The 18,803-nt window shown below is 37.4% G+C and overlaps 1 protein-coding gene across 1 annotated transcript in view; it reads right to left on the minus strand.

The window, feature by feature from the left end:
• Positions 1 to 18,803, minus strand: part of LOC133618692 (corticotropin-releasing factor receptor 2) — a 123,243-nt gene that overhangs the window by 12,167 nt on the left and 92,273 nt on the right. Inside the window, exons 7-9 of the mRNA XM_061979278.2 lie at positions 10,426 to 10,486; positions 10,257 to 10,329; positions 5,125 to 5,210 (exon numbers count right to left, since the gene is read on the minus strand). Of these exons, the coding sequence (XP_061835262.1) occupies positions 5,125 to 5,210; positions 10,257 to 10,329; positions 10,426 to 10,486 (220 nt within the window). The remainder of the gene's footprint in view (positions 1 to 5,124; positions 5,211 to 10,256; positions 10,330 to 10,425; positions 10,487 to 18,803) is intronic.

Consider the following 18,803-nt stretch of genomic DNA (forward strand, 5'->3'; position numbering starts at 1 on the left):
CCTGCATGCAAGCAATTCAAGTGTGAATGTTCCTTTCTGAAATTAACATGTCATCGGGTCAAATTATTGCCAACATGTATCCAGATGGTGAGCAGATGAACTGAGGAGCGCTGCTAATCAACCGTGATTAATATTAATAATTTCTCCCGGAGCTATTGCGTCGCAACATCCGATTTGGTCTGCGTAAACGCTTAGTGCAAGCATAAAAAATCGACATGGAAATTAAAAAGGGCTTATTGTAGCACAAAGCAACTGCTTCTTAATAACAACTGACTTTGAAGGGGAACTGCCCCCTTCTCCCATGTGGAGGAGGGGGGGGACACAGGTCCGGTGGCCATGGATGAAGTGCTGGCTGTCCAGAGTCGGGACCCGGGGTGGACCGCTCGCCTGTGCATCGGTTGGGGACATCTCTGCGCTGCTGACCCGTCTCCGCTTAGAATGGTCTCCTTCTGGCCCCACTATGGACTGGACTCTCACTATTATGTTGGATCCACTATGGACTGGACTCTCACTATTATGTTGGATCCACTATGGACTGGACTCTCACTATTATGTTGGATCCACTATGGACTGGACTCTCACTATTATGTTGGATCCACTATGGACTGGACTTTCACAATATTATGCTAGACCAGGGGTCGGCAACCCAAAATGTTGAAAGAGCCATATTGGACCAAAAATACAATAACAAATCTGTCTGGAGCCGCAAAAAATTAAAAGCCATATTACATACAGATAGTGTGTCATGAGATATAAATTGAATTAAGAGGACTTAAAGGAAACTAAATGACCTCAAATATAGCTACAAATGAGGCATAATGATGCAATATGTACATATAGCTAGCCTAAATAGCATGTTAGCATCGATTAGCTTGCAGTCATGCAGTGACCAAATATGTCTGATTAGCACTCCACACAAGTCAATAACATCAACAAAACTCACCTTTCATGCACAACGTTAAAAGTTTGGTGGACAAAATGAGACAGAAAAAGAAGTGGCATAAAACACGTCCTAGAAAGTCGGAGAAAGTTATACATGTAAACAAACTACGGTGAGTTCAAGGACCGCCAAAATTAGTAGGACAAAACGGCGCTCGCCAAATACTCGAATCAGTGAAGCATGTTTAATATAAACAGTGTGCTATGTAACAATTAGGGAGGCTTGTGTCATGTTTGTCCTCCTACAGAAACCATGTGCTTTGTGGGGGGGGGGGGGGGGGTCACCCACATCTGCGGTCCTCCCCAAGGTTTCTCATTGTCATTCTCATTGACGTCCCACTGGGTTGAGTTTTTCCTTGCCCTTATGTGTGATCTGAACCGAGGATGTCGTTGTGGCTTGTGCAGCCCTTTGAGACACTTGTGATTTAGGGCTATATAAATACACATTGATTGATTGATTGATTGAACTGCACTGTTTTGGAATGTTGCCTATTTGTCACAATCATTATGAGAGACAAGAAGAAAAAATGTGTTGTTTTTTTCCGCTTTCCGACATATAATAATCAGCTCGTTCTTGGTGGCTAGCAATGCAGCTAACGGGAGCAATCAATTCTACCTCTAAATCACTTTAAAAATGCATTCAAAAACCATCAACAATACTTAATTTATGTTCCGTAACCTGTGTAATAATCAAGCTGTAGCGACACTGTTATTGTGAGGGCGAACACTATTTTTCTAGCGTAGTAACACATGGGCGTGCTTCGGTATTAGCCCTAAAAGCTAACTACGGCAAGCTAGCTTCTACAACAACACGAAACGCGTTTTGAGTTTGTAATGCAAAACACTGTTATACGACACTAATTGGTACTGACTGAAAAACAACAATCATATTACAGTATCTGTAAAGTATTAGCCCACATTTCATGTTTTGTTTGTACACAGATGAGCTAGCTAGACAGCGTATGTACTGTAGTTGTACTAACAAGAATAGCGTGCTGCGTGTATCATGATCGATATTAAAGCGACTCACTCGATGGACAGTTTTTCGTCTGTTGATTTTGTAAAAAGTAAAGTTTATTATTCTTCGGTCAATGGTCAACAAAATAAACAGTTGTACATTCATAGATTGAAAATGAAAATGTTGCAGACCGAAAGGGTTTAGGCTGAAGTTGAACACTTATAGCGCCTAACCCTATAAACAATGTCAAGTACAAGATGAACTTCCGAAAATTATGAAATGTCTTTTGTACAACATATTATAAATACACATTATACACAATATGAACACTGTTCAATTATATACACAGTAAAGGCATGTGAAATATCCTTATACGCGTGTTAAACCTTTGTACCAATTTATATACAATATACAAACAATTTTACTTCCATTATTATTTATATCCCATATTTAGTATTTTAATTAACATTGATCATAGTATTAACTACTGTGTTGATTCAAGAGTGATATATTTTTTCAAGACATTGGTCTTAAAGTGTTTTTTAAATGTGTGAATGGACCTGGAACATTTTAAGGAATCATCCAAGCTGTTCCACAGTTGAACCCCCCTGACAAAAACACATCTACTTTTTGAGCTCGTTCTTATCTTAACTTTCTGGAAGACAGCTGAACCTCTGAGGTCATAGGGATTCTCTCTGGGTTTGAACCTCTCCTGTAGACACCGAGGCAGCATGTGGTTATGAGCTTTGTACGTCACAATAGCAGTGTTGAGGTCAACAAGATCATGCAGTTTTAATGTTTTTAATTTAATAAACAGAGCATTGGTATGGTCATGATAATCTGCATAATTTACAATTCTAATCGCTTTCTTTTGAAGTAAGAATATAGAGTTTATGTTTGTTTTGTAATTGTTACCCCAGATTTCAACACAATAATTAAGATAAGGGAGTACGAAAGAATGATATAACATGTTAAGAGCCTTTTGATTTACGGAGTTTTTGATTTTATGTAACATAGCAATATTTTTTGCCATCTTTGTCTTAAGTATATTTATGTACAGTTTCCAATTTAATTTATCATCTATATAGATTCCCAAAATGTTGTTGAATACACCCTTTCTATCTCCATATCATCAATTCTTATATGACACTGTATGTTATTTTTCCTATTTCCAAAAATTATATATTTTGTTTTATTTAGGTTGATTGACAGTTTATTGGCATCAAACCATTGCTTTAGTATGTGGAGTTCACTCTCTACAGTCTCTAAGAGTTGGCCCAGAACAGTACAGACTTGTATCATCAGCAAAGAGAATACAATTGAGTTTTTTAAAGATTTTGCAGATATCATTAATATACAATAAAAACAATTTTGGTCCCAGTATAGAACCTTGGGGCACTCCATGTGTTATAATCTTTTGGGTATGCAATCCATTTATGTCGAAATAGCTTTGCTCCAAATTCCATATTCATAGCCTCAAAATAACCCGGCTTCCGTCTGCTCCAACGTCTCACTCTTCCTTGGTGCTCGCTTCTATAAGCAGGAGTTTATCCTCAGTATATTTAGCTTCAAAAGTATAAGGTTGTGAATCCTCGTTTGTCCAAAAATAGTGGTCTTCGTTGTCTGTTACCGTATTTTTCGGAGTATAAGTCGCACCGGAGTATAAGTCGCACCTGCCAGAAATGCATAATAAAGAAGGAAAAAAACATATATAAATCGCACTGGAGGCCGGCCAAGCTATGAAAAAAACTGACTTATAGTCCAAAAAATACGGTAGTTAACAAGTCTGCCATGATTAGAAAACACACTTGTGTTTCATTCCGGAAGTAGTAACACGCATTTGTTGCCAGAAGTCAGACGTGCGCTGCTATGGAAACAGAAATCAATGCACGGAAAAAAAAATCAGTCCCGGAAATGATTAAAATAATCAAAATACGGTAAATATTGAACATATTGTTATAAACATGTCTCTAGGGTTGTACGGTATACCGGTATTAGTATAGTACTGCGATACTAATGAATCATTTTCGGTACTATACCGCCTTTGAAAAGTACCGGTTGGCATCACAACATCTCATTTCGTTTAAAAAATATATATATATTATGTTTATAAACTCAGGAATTATGTCCCAGGACACATGAAAACTTTGAATATGACCAATGTATGATCCTGTAACTACTTGGTATCGGATTGATACCTACATTTGTGGTATCATCTAAAACTAATGTAAAGCATTCAAACAACAGAAGAATAAGTGATTATTACATTTTAACAGAAGTGTAGATAGAACATGTTAAAAGAGAAAGTAACCAGATATTAACAGTAAATGTACAAGTAGATTAATAATTCATTTTCTACCACTTGTCCTTAATAATGTTGACAAAATAATAGAATGATAAATGACACCATATGTTTGAGTTTGAGTTTGAGTTTATTTCGAACATGCAATCATACAACATGATACATCACAATCTCCAGTTTCTCTTTTCAACTATGTTACTGCATATATCAGCAGACTAAATTAGGAGCCTTTGTTTGCTTACTTACTAATAAAAGATAAGTTGTCTAGTATGTTCACTATTTTATTTAAGGACAAACTTGCAATAATAAACATATGTTTAATGTACCCTATGATTTTTTGTTAAAATAAAGCCAATAATGCCATTTTTTGTGGTCCCCTTTATTTAGAAAAGTATCGAAATAATTTTGGTACCGGTACCAAAATATTGGTATCGAGACAACACTACATGTCTGTAACTACATTATATATAGACTTGCAGTGTGTATATAAAACGTTGCTGGATGGTTTTGAAGTTATTTTAGAGGGCTTTGAAGCCTACAAAAGTGACTAACATTAGCCGCATCTTTCAAGTGTTTTTTATCATCTTTAAAATCGTAAAAAAAAAAAAAATTACATGTGTTCTTGTCTTTCATAATGACTGTGAACGATAGGCAACATTCCCAAAAAGGTGCAGTTCCCCTTTAAGAGGCGTTGAATCGAGTCAGACTGCAGCTACAAAGTGCTGATCATGGAAAAATAATGAATGCACGCTCTAATAGCAAGAGCTTTCAGGAAATCAAATAGTCTAATTTAATCAAATGGACAAAGAATTTCAATTTGTTTAAAGGGAAAGAGAAAAATGGAACCACCTTCCTTATGAGCGCCATTGAACAAGAATTCCTCACGACCCCTAAAAGGCAGAGAACAGACACGGCAGCCACTCACCTGTACTGTATGGTCTCAGACGTGGTTGAAGCGCGGAGTTTGGTCATTAGGATTCTGACGATGTTGAAGAGGAAAACAAAGTTGATCTGGAAAGGGAACAAACAACAAATGATAATAACAAAAACAATGATAGCTAATAAATGCGATTTGTTAGAGTAGGCAGAAAGAATACCGCCTGCTGCAAGCTCACTCATTAAATGTCAGAGGAGCAGATGAATATAAAAGCAAAAATAAAACCAACGTAAGTAAGCATGGACACAAATAAATACACACAAAAAAATATGTACATACAGTCGTGGTCAAAAGTTTACATACACTTGTAAAGAATATAATGTCATAGCTGTGTTGAGTTTCCAATAATTTCTACAACTCTTATTTTTTTGTGCTCAATTTTTGTGTCATTTGACCACAGAACTTTCCTCCAGAAGGTTTTATCTTTGTCCATGTGATGTCAGATGTAACAAAAACTGAGCTGTTTGGCCACAATACCCAGCGATATGTTTAGAGGAGGATAGGTGAGGCCTTTAATCCCAGGAACACCATCCCTACCGTCAAGCATGGTGGTGGTAGTATTATGCTCTGGGCCTGTTTTGCTGCCAATTGAACTAATGCTTTACAGCGAGTAAATGGGACAATGAAAAAGGAGGTTTACCTCCAAATTCTTCAGGACAACCTAAAATCATCAGCCCGGAGGTTGGGTATTGGGCTCAGTTTGGGTGTTCCAACAGGACAATGACCCCAAACACACGTCAAAAGTGATAAAGGAATGTCTAAATCAGGCTAGAATGAAGGTTTTAGAATGGCCTTCCCAAAGTCCTGACTTAAACATGTGAACAATGCTGAAGAAACAAGTCCATGTCAGAAAACCAACAAATTTAGCTGAACTGTACCAATTTTGTCAAGAGGAGTGGTCAAAAATTCAACCAGAAGCTTTTTTTTTTTTTTCTTCTTCTTTAGTTTATTTCGAACATGAACACACTTACATCATAATACATCACACAATTTCATATCATTTCATTTTACATCATGCCCGAAAAGGAGTAGGAAGAAGCAAAGCTTATTTAATCCTACCCCTTTCCCACTTCAAGCGTTTACAAATATATAGAATCATTTACTGACCTTTTTATATAATAAAATAACATCTATGAATTAGTATACAACAGTTTTGTAATATGTAATTAATTAATTAATTCAGTCATTATTAACATACTGAGATGAATAATATCTTATTTTCAATAAGGTTGAAAGTATTTCTCATAATTCTTCTTTTTTGTACTCTGTAAGCACTATTATTTTGAACAACCTCTTAAACTGGATCATATCAGTACAATTTTTAACTTCTTTACTTAATCCATTCCATAATTTAATTCCACATACTGATATGCTAAAAGTTCTAAGTGTTGTACGTGCATATAAATGTTTTAAATTATTTTTTCCTCTAAGGTTATATTTCTCCTCTTTAGTTGAGAAGAATTGTTGTACATTCTTTGGTAGCAGGTTATAGTTTGCTTTGTACATCATTTTAGCTGTTTGCAATTTTACCAAATCACCAAACTTTAATATTTCTGACTTAATAAATAAAGGGTTTGTGTGTTCTCTATATCCAACATTATGTATTATTCTAACTGATCTTTTTTGTAACACGGTTAGCGAATGTAGCGCACATTTGTAGTTATTTCCCCATATTTCTGCACAATAACTCAGATATGGTAACACTAGCGAGCAGTAGAGAATATGCAGTGATTTTTGGCCCAGGACATATTTTGCTTTATTCATTATTGAAATGTTTTTTGCCACCTTATGTTGTATGTTTTGTATATGAGATTTCCAGTTCATTTGATCATCTATTAATACTCCCAAAAATCTAGTTTCTTTTACCCTTTCTATGTCTACTCCGTCTATTTGTATTTGTGTATGATGCTCTTTTCTACTATTACCAAATAGCATTATTTTAGTTTTACTGAGATTCAAAGATAGTCTGTTTTTGTCAAACCATCTTTTTAATTTGTTCATTTCTTCTGTTATTATTTGTATTATCTTCTGTGTGCTCTCTCCTGAACAGAAAGCAGTTGTGTCGTCTGCAAATAAAACCAACTTTAAGTCCTTCGTAACCTTACAAATGTCGTTTATATAAAGATTGAACAATCTTGGTCCCAGTATTGACCCCTGGGGTACACCACAGGATATATCTAGCCGTGTTGACATATTTTCACCCATCTTTACATATTGCTTCCTGTTGGTTAAATAACTTCTTACCCAATTCAATACCAAACCTCTGATGCCATATCGTTCTAATTTTCGTATTAAAATATCATGATTAATTGTGTCAAATGCTTTTGTTAAGTCCATGAATACTGCGGCCGCACATTCTTTACCATCTATTGCATTGGTAATTTCCTCTGTTATTTTGGTTAGTGCTATTGATGTTGAGATATTTGCTCGGAATCCATATTGGTTCTCCACAAGCGTCCCACTTTTGTTAATAAATAAATCTAATCGACTATTGAATAATTTTTCCAAGATTTTGGAGAATTGTGGAAGTAATGAAACTGGTCTGTAGTTAGTAAACTGGTGTACGTCTCCATTCTTATAAATTGGTACGACTTTTGCAATTTTCATTATATCAGGGAATTTACCGGTTAAAAATGATACATTGGTGATATATGTCTGAGGTTCTGAAATGTCTAGTATAACCTTTTTTATCGTTACCATATCTATTCCATGACAGTCAGTTGAGGTCTTGGATTTACAATTTTTTACAATTTTGATTATTTCTTCTTTTGTTACACTTTTAAGAAACATGGAATTGGGATTTCTGTCTATGAGCTCACTCAAGGCCTCAACTGACCCATCATCTGCATTTGGAATTCTTTGATCCAGATTTTTTCCGATATTAACAAAATAATCATTGAAACGTTCAGCTATTTGGTTCATATTGTCATTTTTTGTATTTCCATCTAGAAAGTACTGGGGGTAATCTTTCTTAGCACCATTTTTAATGATGCTATTTAGGATGCCCCATGTTGCTCTCATGTTGTTTTTGTTCTTGTTTAATAATTGACTGTAGTATTCCTTCTTACATGTTCGTAGTATACCAATTAGTTTGTTTTTATATTTCTTATACTTATTTTCTGCCTCTATAGATCTCTGTGTTATAAATATTCGATACAATGTTCTTTTTTTGTGACAAGCATTTTTCAGTCCTTTTGTCATCCATGGTTGGTTGTTTTTCTTTTGCTTCTTACTACGTTCTTTCCATGGGCAATGTTTATCATAGAGTAAGAAAGGTGTTAACAAAATTCCCATATGCATCATCTACATCATCTTCATTATATACGTTGTCCCAAATTTGTTTCCTCAGATCCTTCCTGAAGGAAATCATTCCTTCCTCTGTGCATAGTCTTTGAAATGTCTTTTTGTCAATGTTCTTCTTCCTGTAGTTCCCATCATAAATAGTAAAGACTGGCAGATGGTCACTGATGTCGGTTGTTAACAGTCCACTTGTTGTATTATTTTCAAAGACATTAGTGAAGATATTGTCAATAAGTGTAGCACTGTGACTTGCAATTCTGGTTGGCCTTGTGATTTGGGGATACAAACTCATACTACCTATACATTGTATCTGTGAAATCATTAATGGACTTTTGCTTGTTGGGGTTCAAGAGATCAATGTTGAAGTCTCCACATAAAAAAAGTACTTTTTGACTGATTCCATTGAAAGTTCCCTTAATCCAGTCTTCAAATCCTTCAATACTTGAGTTGGGTGCCCTATATATACAACTGATCAATACATTTCTACTTCTTTCATGACATATCTCAATGGTTATACACTCTAAAACATTGTCAATAGCCAGTGACATGTTTTTTACCACCTTGTAATGGAAGTCCTTCATCACATATACAGCAACTCCGCCTCCATTCTTATTTACTCTATTAATATAATTGAGTTCACATCCTTCTAGTCCAAAGTCCATTCCTTTTTTTGGATCCATCCATGTCTCTGATACAGCGATAATTTTGAAAGGTTCTTTAAATTGTTCCAAAAATGATTTCATATTGTTAAAATTGGCATACAAGCTTGCCAGAAGCTTGTGATTATCGATAATCGCAGATAGATATAATAGTTCATCATTAATAAATGTACCCTCAGACGGAGCATTTTCAAGTTTTAACACCATGACTGCTTTGCTTCAATGAAATGCGTTGTAAACATTATGCTTTTTTAAACTGCTCAACACAAAAAGGACAAACATGTTTTTAACAAAAATGAAAGAAAAAAATGCCTGCAGTGTGTTGGTGTCTTTCCTATTCATGTGCGTGAGGAAAGAAAAGAAGAAAAATAAAGAAACACACAAAAAGCCAAAGAAAAACACCCTTATTATGGAGGTCATCCTTGACAAGCCTGCATGTCTTGTGTGATGTCGATCGGTTTTGTGCAACTTTGAGGGCGTATCCATTCATACAATTGTGGTTGAACACTAAATTGCATAAATTTAGAGCAGGGGTGTCAAACGTATGGCCCGAGGGCCGGATCAGGTTCGCCAACAGGTTTTATCCGGCCCGAGTTTGCTAAGTATAAAAATTAACCTGAAATATTTGAATGACAGAAACTGCTGTTCTAAATGTGTCCATTGGATGTCACAATAGCAATTCTTTGTATCTTTGTAGATGATGCTACATATGTACAAAATAAACCACATGATGTTAGTACATCAGTCGAGGAAAATGATCAAACTACATAAATAACATACTGTAATTTGATTTTGATATAATTTTTTATCTTGACAGATTGAAAATGAACACCAATGAGTTGACTGATGAACGTTATCACATAATTTATTCAGAAAATATAAATAACGACAAATAAATTATATCTACTATTAACCGCAACAGGTAATTGTAAAAAAAAAAAAAAAAAACATTATGATTTTTACAATTTCAGAATGTGCTTGTTCTTTTTTTAAACAAACAAAACATTCTGAAGTTGTCTTTATTTTTAAGTTATCGTGTCATGATTTTACCATTCTGGCCCACTTTGGAGTAGATTTTTCTCCATGTGGCCCCCCCATCTAAAATGAGTTTGACACCCCTGCTTTAGAGGTTCTACTGTTAATAAAAAGAGTGACGCTCACCAGGAGCACCAGAATAACAGGTCCTTGGTAAATGTAGTCGATATATTTTCCAGGTTCCTTCCCAAACCAACACCTGCGGAGAGGCAACAACACATCATGATCAATATGAAAAGAATGTCTTGCAGAAAGATAAATGTTACATGTTTTTTGTAAATGATTGAACACCTACTGTTCGTTTTCATAGTACAGCTTCCCGATGCCCCAGGCTATTATTATTGGACATGGAATATCTGAAAAGGAAGGTAGATTCTGAGTAAAGGGAATATTACATACTGTATACTGCAAGCTGCAGATAGCATCATTCCATTTCTTTCCCTTTAAATCTGCTGCCCTCGTTATTCAAGCGTTATAAGTAAACCGTTTTAGATGTTTGAAAAATCCTCATTAAGATCAATTTGCATCATCCGGGCTGACAAATGTGCTAAAATTCTCTATATGTCACATTAGCTCCACCCCTCCTCCCATGCCGAGCGCTTATGTGGCAAAAAAAATCAAGAACCGTCCAAAAATTCGTAAAAAAAATAAAATAGTCGTGGCTAATCATGCATGCAATGCATTATGAGTAATATAAATGCAAAATTGATACTTGAAGGGTGCCAATTAGCACCATATGTTTTATTCAGCAAAAAAGGGACTATTGATTTTGGTTAAGGGCTGGGTTGAGGTGGCTGAGGTGAAAAGGTCCAGTTGTTAAGTCCCATCATTTTTATTCATCTCTGATCATATTGATTGATTCAATGTGAACAACACTCGTCCATATAGTTAATCAAAAAACACTTCAGGTAACAATACGAAACAACGAGGACTGTATTTATTAACTTTTTGTCATGGGGTATTTTTAAATAATTGTGCAGAGCTCCTCAATCACACATATTTACAAACCCCATTTCCATATGAGTTGGGAAATTGTGTTAGATGTAAATATAAACGGAATACAATGTGGTGATATCCTTTACACACCGATGTCGCTTGTTGATGCAGTACAGCCTGAGGGATCGAAGGTCACGGAATTAGCTCCTTACGTGCAGGGATTTCTCCAGATTCTCTGAACCCTTTGATGATATTACGGACCGTAGATGGTGAAATCCCTAAATTCCTTGCAATAGCTGGTTGAGAAAGGTTTTTCTTAAACTGTTCAACAATTTGCTCACGCATTTGTTGACAAAGTGGTGACCCTCGCCCCATCCTTGTTTGTGAATGACTGAGCATTTCATGGAATCTACTTTTATACCCAATCATGGCACCCACCTGTTCCCAATTTGCCTGTTCACCTGTGGGATGTTCCAAATAAGTGTTTGATGAGCATTCCTCAACTTTATCAGTATTTATTGCCACCTTTCCCAACTTCTTTGTCACGTGTTGCTGGCATCAAATTCTAAAGTTAATGATTATTTGCAAAAAAAAAAAATGTTTATCAGTTTGAACATCAAATATGTTGTCTTTGTAGCATATTCAACTGAATATGGGTTGAAAATGATTTGCAAATCATTGTATTCCGTTTATATTTACATCTAACACAATTTCCCAACTCATATGGAAACGGGGTTTGTAGGTGTTGATTAGTTCATGACGTGTATGGCCACTTATAGGTACGCCTAATCTATGTCAAATGTAATAAAGGCTATAGTGTATTTTTTATAAGAAATATTATATTATAATATTATTCTAATTTAATGTCATTAAATGTGAAACATTTAGAAAAAAATGTTGTACAGTCCTTTAATAAAAACCTTATAAATGGTACTTCCTAGAGTTTTAAAATAGTATCTGCACAGTAACCAGCAGAATGGCACTCTTAGAAAGTATTGGAGCTTATACGCTAAAGCTGCTGTTTAGTTTACTTTGTGACACTTAACTGTATCTTGCACTATGTGCATTAAGAACATCTAATTTAAAACATTTGTGTGCTCGTACAACACTTAAAACCTTTAGCATATCCGTATGTGGAATTAAATTATGGAATGGATTAAGCAAAGAAATCAAACAAAGCACCAATATGATTCAGTTTAAGAGACTGTTCAAACGACAAGTGTTCACAAAGTACACAGAACAATAATTATGATGAACATCTTGAACCCTTTTTTTTTTAGATAAAGATTATTTATGTATTTAATATGTGTTTACTTACTACGGTGTATTATTTATTTTATTTTTTTTCACTGTTCTGTTACAGAGCACAAGGAGATGGGATACAATTGCTATGGTATGAAAAGGGGTAGGATTAAATAAGCTCTGCTTCTTCCTACTTCTTTTCGGACGTGCTATAATGAAACAACTGGAATTGTGTGATGCATTACATTGTATCGTATGCATGTTCGAAATAAACTGAAACTGAACTGAACTGAACTGAACTGTGCTGTTATAACACCTCTGCATCATGCACAGTTTTCTTTTCTCTGTATTTTCTTGTTTCCTGAGCAAACAACAGTAAATACCTGGTAGCCTTTTCTAAAGTGTTTTCTTTACATCTTCTTTTCATAAAGTGTATAGGTTGCAATGCCCTGAAGTTGATAGCGCTACAATTTGCTATAATTAGTACAGTAATTGCCTGTTATGTATGTGTCTTTTTAAAGAATCAACAAAACAACATTCTTCCGACCTAATACATGATTGTCATGACTTGGTCCTTGGGTTTTGTTTTTCCGGAAGGCAACGGAAAGTTGGCTCGGGCGAGACGGGAATGTAAGTACATGATTTATTAAATATTATCAAAAAAGAACAAACTAAAGGTGCGCACAAGGCGGAAGTACAAACTTGACTAATGAAACAAATACTTTCACGTGGGCAAAAAACTAAGGACATGAACAAAAGTCGCTAACTGTGGCATGAATAGAAAAAACTTACTTGGACATGGCATGAAGTGCACAGAGGTAAACAGAGTGTGACAGGGGTATGATGTCGCCAGACAGACAGCCTGGCAACTGGAAGCTTAAATAATAGTGACATGATTAAAGACAGGTGCGCGAGTCGTGAGGGCAGGTGAAAACTAATGGGTTGCTATGGTGACAAACAAGAGTGCACAATGAGTCCAAACGTGGAACAGGTGAAACTAATGGGTAACCATGGAAACAAGACAAGGGAGTGAAAAGCCAGAAACTAAAGAGTCCAATAACTAAACAAAACAAAACATGACTAAAACAAAACATGATTACACAGACATGACAATGATAAAAAAATGTTTTCACCATGCAAAGATTCCATCTGCATCGAATTGCATTGAAACGTATCGCCTCAAACCGTAATGTTTTAAAATGTATCGTAACCCATATATCTAGATTCATATTGGATCGGCATTTAAGGTAGTGATGCACACCCCTAGGATACATACATATGTGTATCCAGGGATGTCGAACATGTGGTTCAATGCAGCCTGCAAGATGACTTTGCTAAGAGTAAAATTGTAAAAAGCTGCATTTTTAAATGAAAGGAACTGCTGTTCTAAACGTGTCCACTGGGTGTCGCAATAGCAATTCTGTTAGGCAAGCAAAAAGTCTACCAAGCAACAGAAGTAAAATAAACACTTCAAATTCAGCATGAGACACTGCACATTGATACAGTTCTGTGGAAATATTTGTCTTCTGTGAGAATTTAAAGAAAGGGAAGAGTGGAAATGACAAATTAGGTATTTATGCTTTTTTTGTTTTGTTTTGGGTTCCATCCTAGATGGGCTGTGACTTAAAGTTGGATTGCTTTGTAGATACACTGAGATTAAAGTCATTGTGTTCTTTGTGGCGTTTTTTAAAAATTGCACCATTTAGCATTTTCAACTAACTTGAAGTGTTTTGTCGAGAGGATTATTTGCGATTTGTACATTTTCAGAAAGTGCTTGTTCTATTTTGGGCCAAAGTAAAACAAGGAAAACAATCCAAAGTTGTCGTAGTTGTAATTTTAAGTTATCATGTCGTGATTTTTACCCGTCCGGCCCACGTGGGCAGTGTTGGGTTAGTTACTGAAAACCAGTAACTCGTTACAGTTACTAGTTACTTTATTTCAAAAGTAACTCAGTTACTAACTCAGTGACTTACACCAAAAAGTAATGTGTTACTGTGAAAAGTAACTATTTAGTTACTTCTTTTTTCCCCCCCTTTTTTTAAGGCTCCCATTAATGCCCTTTTAGCCTTCATTTCAGTACTGTTATTGCACTGGAGAATAATACAATGTGTTGATCAACTTACATGCATTTGCCTCACTGAACTCAGAAAGCAATGTGGTCTACATACAACACACAAAGACAAAGATATGTTTCAAAGGGCCAATTTATTTCAGGCCAGAACAAATTGACACAACTATTTTAAATAGCTGCAACATAATGGCACTTTAACTTTAACTTTAAGTAGATAGGATCTTTGATCCAAGACACAACTTACATTTAACTAAAATGTTATTTTCTTTGTGCTCGACAAAAGAAAAGTATTGAGAATGTCTCTATGTTAAGGAACTCGACTTCTGGTATCACCATGATGTCTTGTTAGTTGTTATGAGTAGTTTATGTGTGTGTGTGTGTGTGTGTGTGTGTGTGTGTGTGTGTGTGGCCCTTTATGATATGACAGCATGTGAGGTGAGTGACGTCAGTGAGTGAGTGGGCGAGAGAGGTGAGGGACCGGTGACAGTGAGCGGTGACAGTGAGCTTGGTGGATGGCCGCGTCCAATAAAGTCACAAAGTTGCAACAAACCGCCGGCCTCGTCATTCACCCTCAGCTGTAAAGACCCACTTCCGAGTAAAGTGAAGGTTGTTAGCCCCGAAGTACATAGGCCCTGGAGGAACGTCTCCCCTGCGCTCCTCAACTACGGGGAGCCCCCCCGCCCCCACCCACACAAAGCACGCCTCTTCTTTTCCTTGTGACACAGAAGGAAGACACTGCAGCGCTGCAATAAAACACACTCAGATCTTCTGTTTCTAGCCGATACTACATAAAAAAATAACGTAAAATAACGCAGTAACGCATCATGTAGTAACGGTAACTGAGTTACTGAATATAAAAAATAACGCATTAGATTACTAGTTACCGCCAAAACTAACGACGTTACAGTAACGAGTTACTTTGTAACGCGTTAGTCCCAACACTGCACGTGGGAATAGATTTTCTTCAATGCGGCCCCTGAGCTAAAGTGAGTTTGACGTCCCTGCTTTAATGCATGTGATTTAAATAAAAAAAACTGCATTATCATATATGAGTGAAGATTCATCACATTAAGCCGCATTGTTGTGTGAATGAGATGAGAGGCGGCCACTTTCACTTCAAAAACAAAACTTAAGATAAAACTGAAGTAACTTGTTGATAGGACAGTGAATCTTTGAGCACCACATGATTCAATCTGATTTGATTCTTGGGGGTAACGATTCGGTTCAGAATGGGTTCGTGATTCTAAATGATTCTCAAAATTGTACAAAATGCGGCTGCTAGATTTTTGACAAGAACAAGAAAGTTTGATCATATTACGCCTATAGTGGCTCACCTGCACTGGCTTCCTGTGCACTTAAGATGCCACGTTAAGATTTTACTAATTACGTATATGTAGAGGTTGCCCTCTAGTGGGTTTTCCTGACCACCACACACTGGCACGAGAGCCCGGTATTCAGGTTGGATCAAGTCTTTTATTTTCATACACCAGTATGGTTTGCTTTTCAGCAGTATATAGTTAGGACTTTTCAGTCCGGCGTGTCTCTGCTTTGCTCTCTAGTGTGTGTCTCGCTCTGTTCTCCAGCTTGTCTCTCTCTCGCTCCAACTCCAACACCCGTGTCTCGGCCCGCCTACTGCTAATAAGCATGGCAGGTGATTGGATGATCAGACCCAGCTGGGTAATCCAATCACCTGCCAGCTGTGCTTCGAGGCCGGTTCTTCCACACCCCGCTCCGCGGCAGTTCAGCAGTATATAGTTAGGACTTTTCAGTCCGGCGTGTCTCTGCTTTGCTCTCTAATGTGTGTCTCGCTCTGTTCTCCAGCTTGTCTCTCTCTCGCTCCAACTCCAACACCCGTGTCTCGGCCCGGCTACTGCCAATAAGCATGGCAGGTGATTGGATGATCAACCCCTGCTGGGTAATCCAATCACCTGCCAGCTGTGTTTCGAGGCCGGTTCTTCCACACCCCGCTCCGCGGCAGGCCCGCAGACCACGCCCACCTCCACAGTATAAAATACTACAGTCTAGCTCCATCCTATATGGCTGATTGTATTGTACCATATGTACCGGCAAGAAATCTGCGTTCTAATAACTCCGGCTTAATAGTGATTCCCAGAGCCCCAAAAACAGTCTGCGGGCTACAGAGTGTTTTCTATTCGGGCTACAGTACTCTGGAGTGCCCTCCCGGTAACAGTTAGAGATGCTACCTCAGTAGAAGCATTTAAGTCCCAAAACTCATTTGTATACTCTAGCCTTTAAATAGACCCCACTTTTAGACCAGTTGATCTGCCGTCTCTTTTCTGCTCTGCCTCCCTCTCCTGCGTGAAGAGGTTATTAGGTGACTAAAGATGATGCGTTGGCTGTTCAAAAACTCCCGAATTTAAGTGCCTCTCCCGAAAATCTCCCGGGACAACCATTCTCCCGAATTTCTCCCGACTTTCAGCCGCACTTAAGGCACGCCCCCTCCAGGTCCGTGCGGACCTGGGTGAGGACAGCCTGTCGTCACGTCCGGTTGGCCAACCAAAAAGTAACCACAGAACACTACACCGTATAGTGTTCTGTGGTTACTTTTTGGTTGGCCAACGGTTTACGTTGTATTGCGCACCCTGACGGCAAGTGTGGGAGTCGATTCTGAAGTATGAAGTAAAGAGACGTAACTTCGTCACCTCGCCTGGTTATTGACTCCAACCCAGAATATTACACTGCCCATACCTACGCTCCTTCAAAGGCTGTGCTACTGGCTGCAAAGCATTGCACTTTCAAATACAACAATGAGTAGAGAGGAGTGTTATGTGTGTATATGTGTAAATAAATGAACACTGAAATTCAAGTATTTATTTTATTTATATGTATATATATATATAATAAAATATATATATATATATATATATATATATATATATATATATATATATATATATATATACATAGCTAGAATTCACTGAAAGTCAAGTATTTATTTTATTTATATATATATGTATATATATATATATATATAAGAAATACTTGAATTTCAGTGAATTCTAGCTATAAATATACTCCTCCCCCTTAAACACCCCGCCCCCCCGACCCCGCCTACCTCAACCGCCCCCCGCCCCCAAACACCCCCCTATTCCCCCCAATATCTCCCAAATTTGGAGGTCTCAAGGTTGGCAAGTATGCACTGTGCATCAGTTGGGGACGTCTCTGCGCTGCTGACTTGTCTCCACTCAAGATGATCCCCTGCTGGCCCCACTATGGACTGGACTCTCACATTATTAACTAGATCCACTCGACATCCATTGCACCGGTCGCCCAGTGGGGGGGTCCCCACATCTGCGATCCCCTCCAAGGTTTCTAATTAGATCCCATTGGGTTGAGTTTTTTCTTGCCCTGATGTGGGATCTGAGCCGAGGATGTCGTTGTGGCTTGTGCAGCCCTTTGAGACACTTGTAATTAAGGGCTATATAAATAAACTTTGATTGATTGGTTCTCGATTCAAAATCAATACTTTTTTAATTACATTGGATGCCAGTTCTATGATTACCTACATTCCTTTATAAAATAGATAACATCTCTGATAAATGTATATATTACTTAAAAAAATACTTGGTTTTGTTCAACAAAATTCTACCCAAACATTTAATAAAGTCAAATACAAATAATGCAGAAAAGTATCTTCTCTTTTCTAAAGTAAATCTCAATTTTTATACATCCCTTCCTGTTGGTCACGCAACGTTTTTATCATGGGGGCACATCAAGTTTAAAATACCATCTTAAAGCAAAACACGTACTCCAGGATGGTGCCGCTAGAATGAATGCTACATCGACAACAATCATTCTAGGTTAGCCTCGACACAGTGGAGCGGTTGTCCGTGTTTTGGGATCAAATCTGGCCCCTGGGGTCACGGAGCCAGCCTTGATGTGACAGGATGATCGCTTGTGGGTTACAGGCAGCTTGTCCTGGGCTGCTGGAGCCGGCTGCAGCAGCAGCAAGGTTGACGGTGCAGCTACAGAGGAGAACACTACCCTGGCAGAGACTACCCACGTCAATGTTGTCAACAAAGGTAGCACAAATAAGATAAACATTTGCCTTTGCCTAATGGACAGCCACCAGATTTAGGCCACCTAACAACTGTGAAGACCAAGTTCTGCAAGATTCATTCATTCATTCATATCACCACAGCTAATCTGTCGTACGTTACAATTGCAGCAAGGATAAACTGACTGTACTACACAAACAAGAGCATCAAGTTGCAACTACTGGCTGGATGTGAATGTATTTTGCTTACTGGAGAACATTGGACATCTTTAAGTAATCACGACGACCTGGGGTCGCATTGTACAACAAAAAAAAGGGATTAGCAATGTAATCTGAAGAGGTAAATAAAATTGTTTGTTTAAAGATCTGGTTACACTAAAGACAAGTAAATGCAGGTTTAAACGGT

This window comes from Nerophis lumbriciformis, linkage group LG19, assembly GCF_033978685.3.
Source record: "Nerophis lumbriciformis linkage group LG19, RoL_Nlum_v2.1, whole genome shotgun sequence".
NCBI classification, from domain to species: domain Eukaryota; kingdom Metazoa; phylum Chordata; class Actinopteri; order Syngnathiformes; family Syngnathidae; genus Nerophis; species Nerophis lumbriciformis.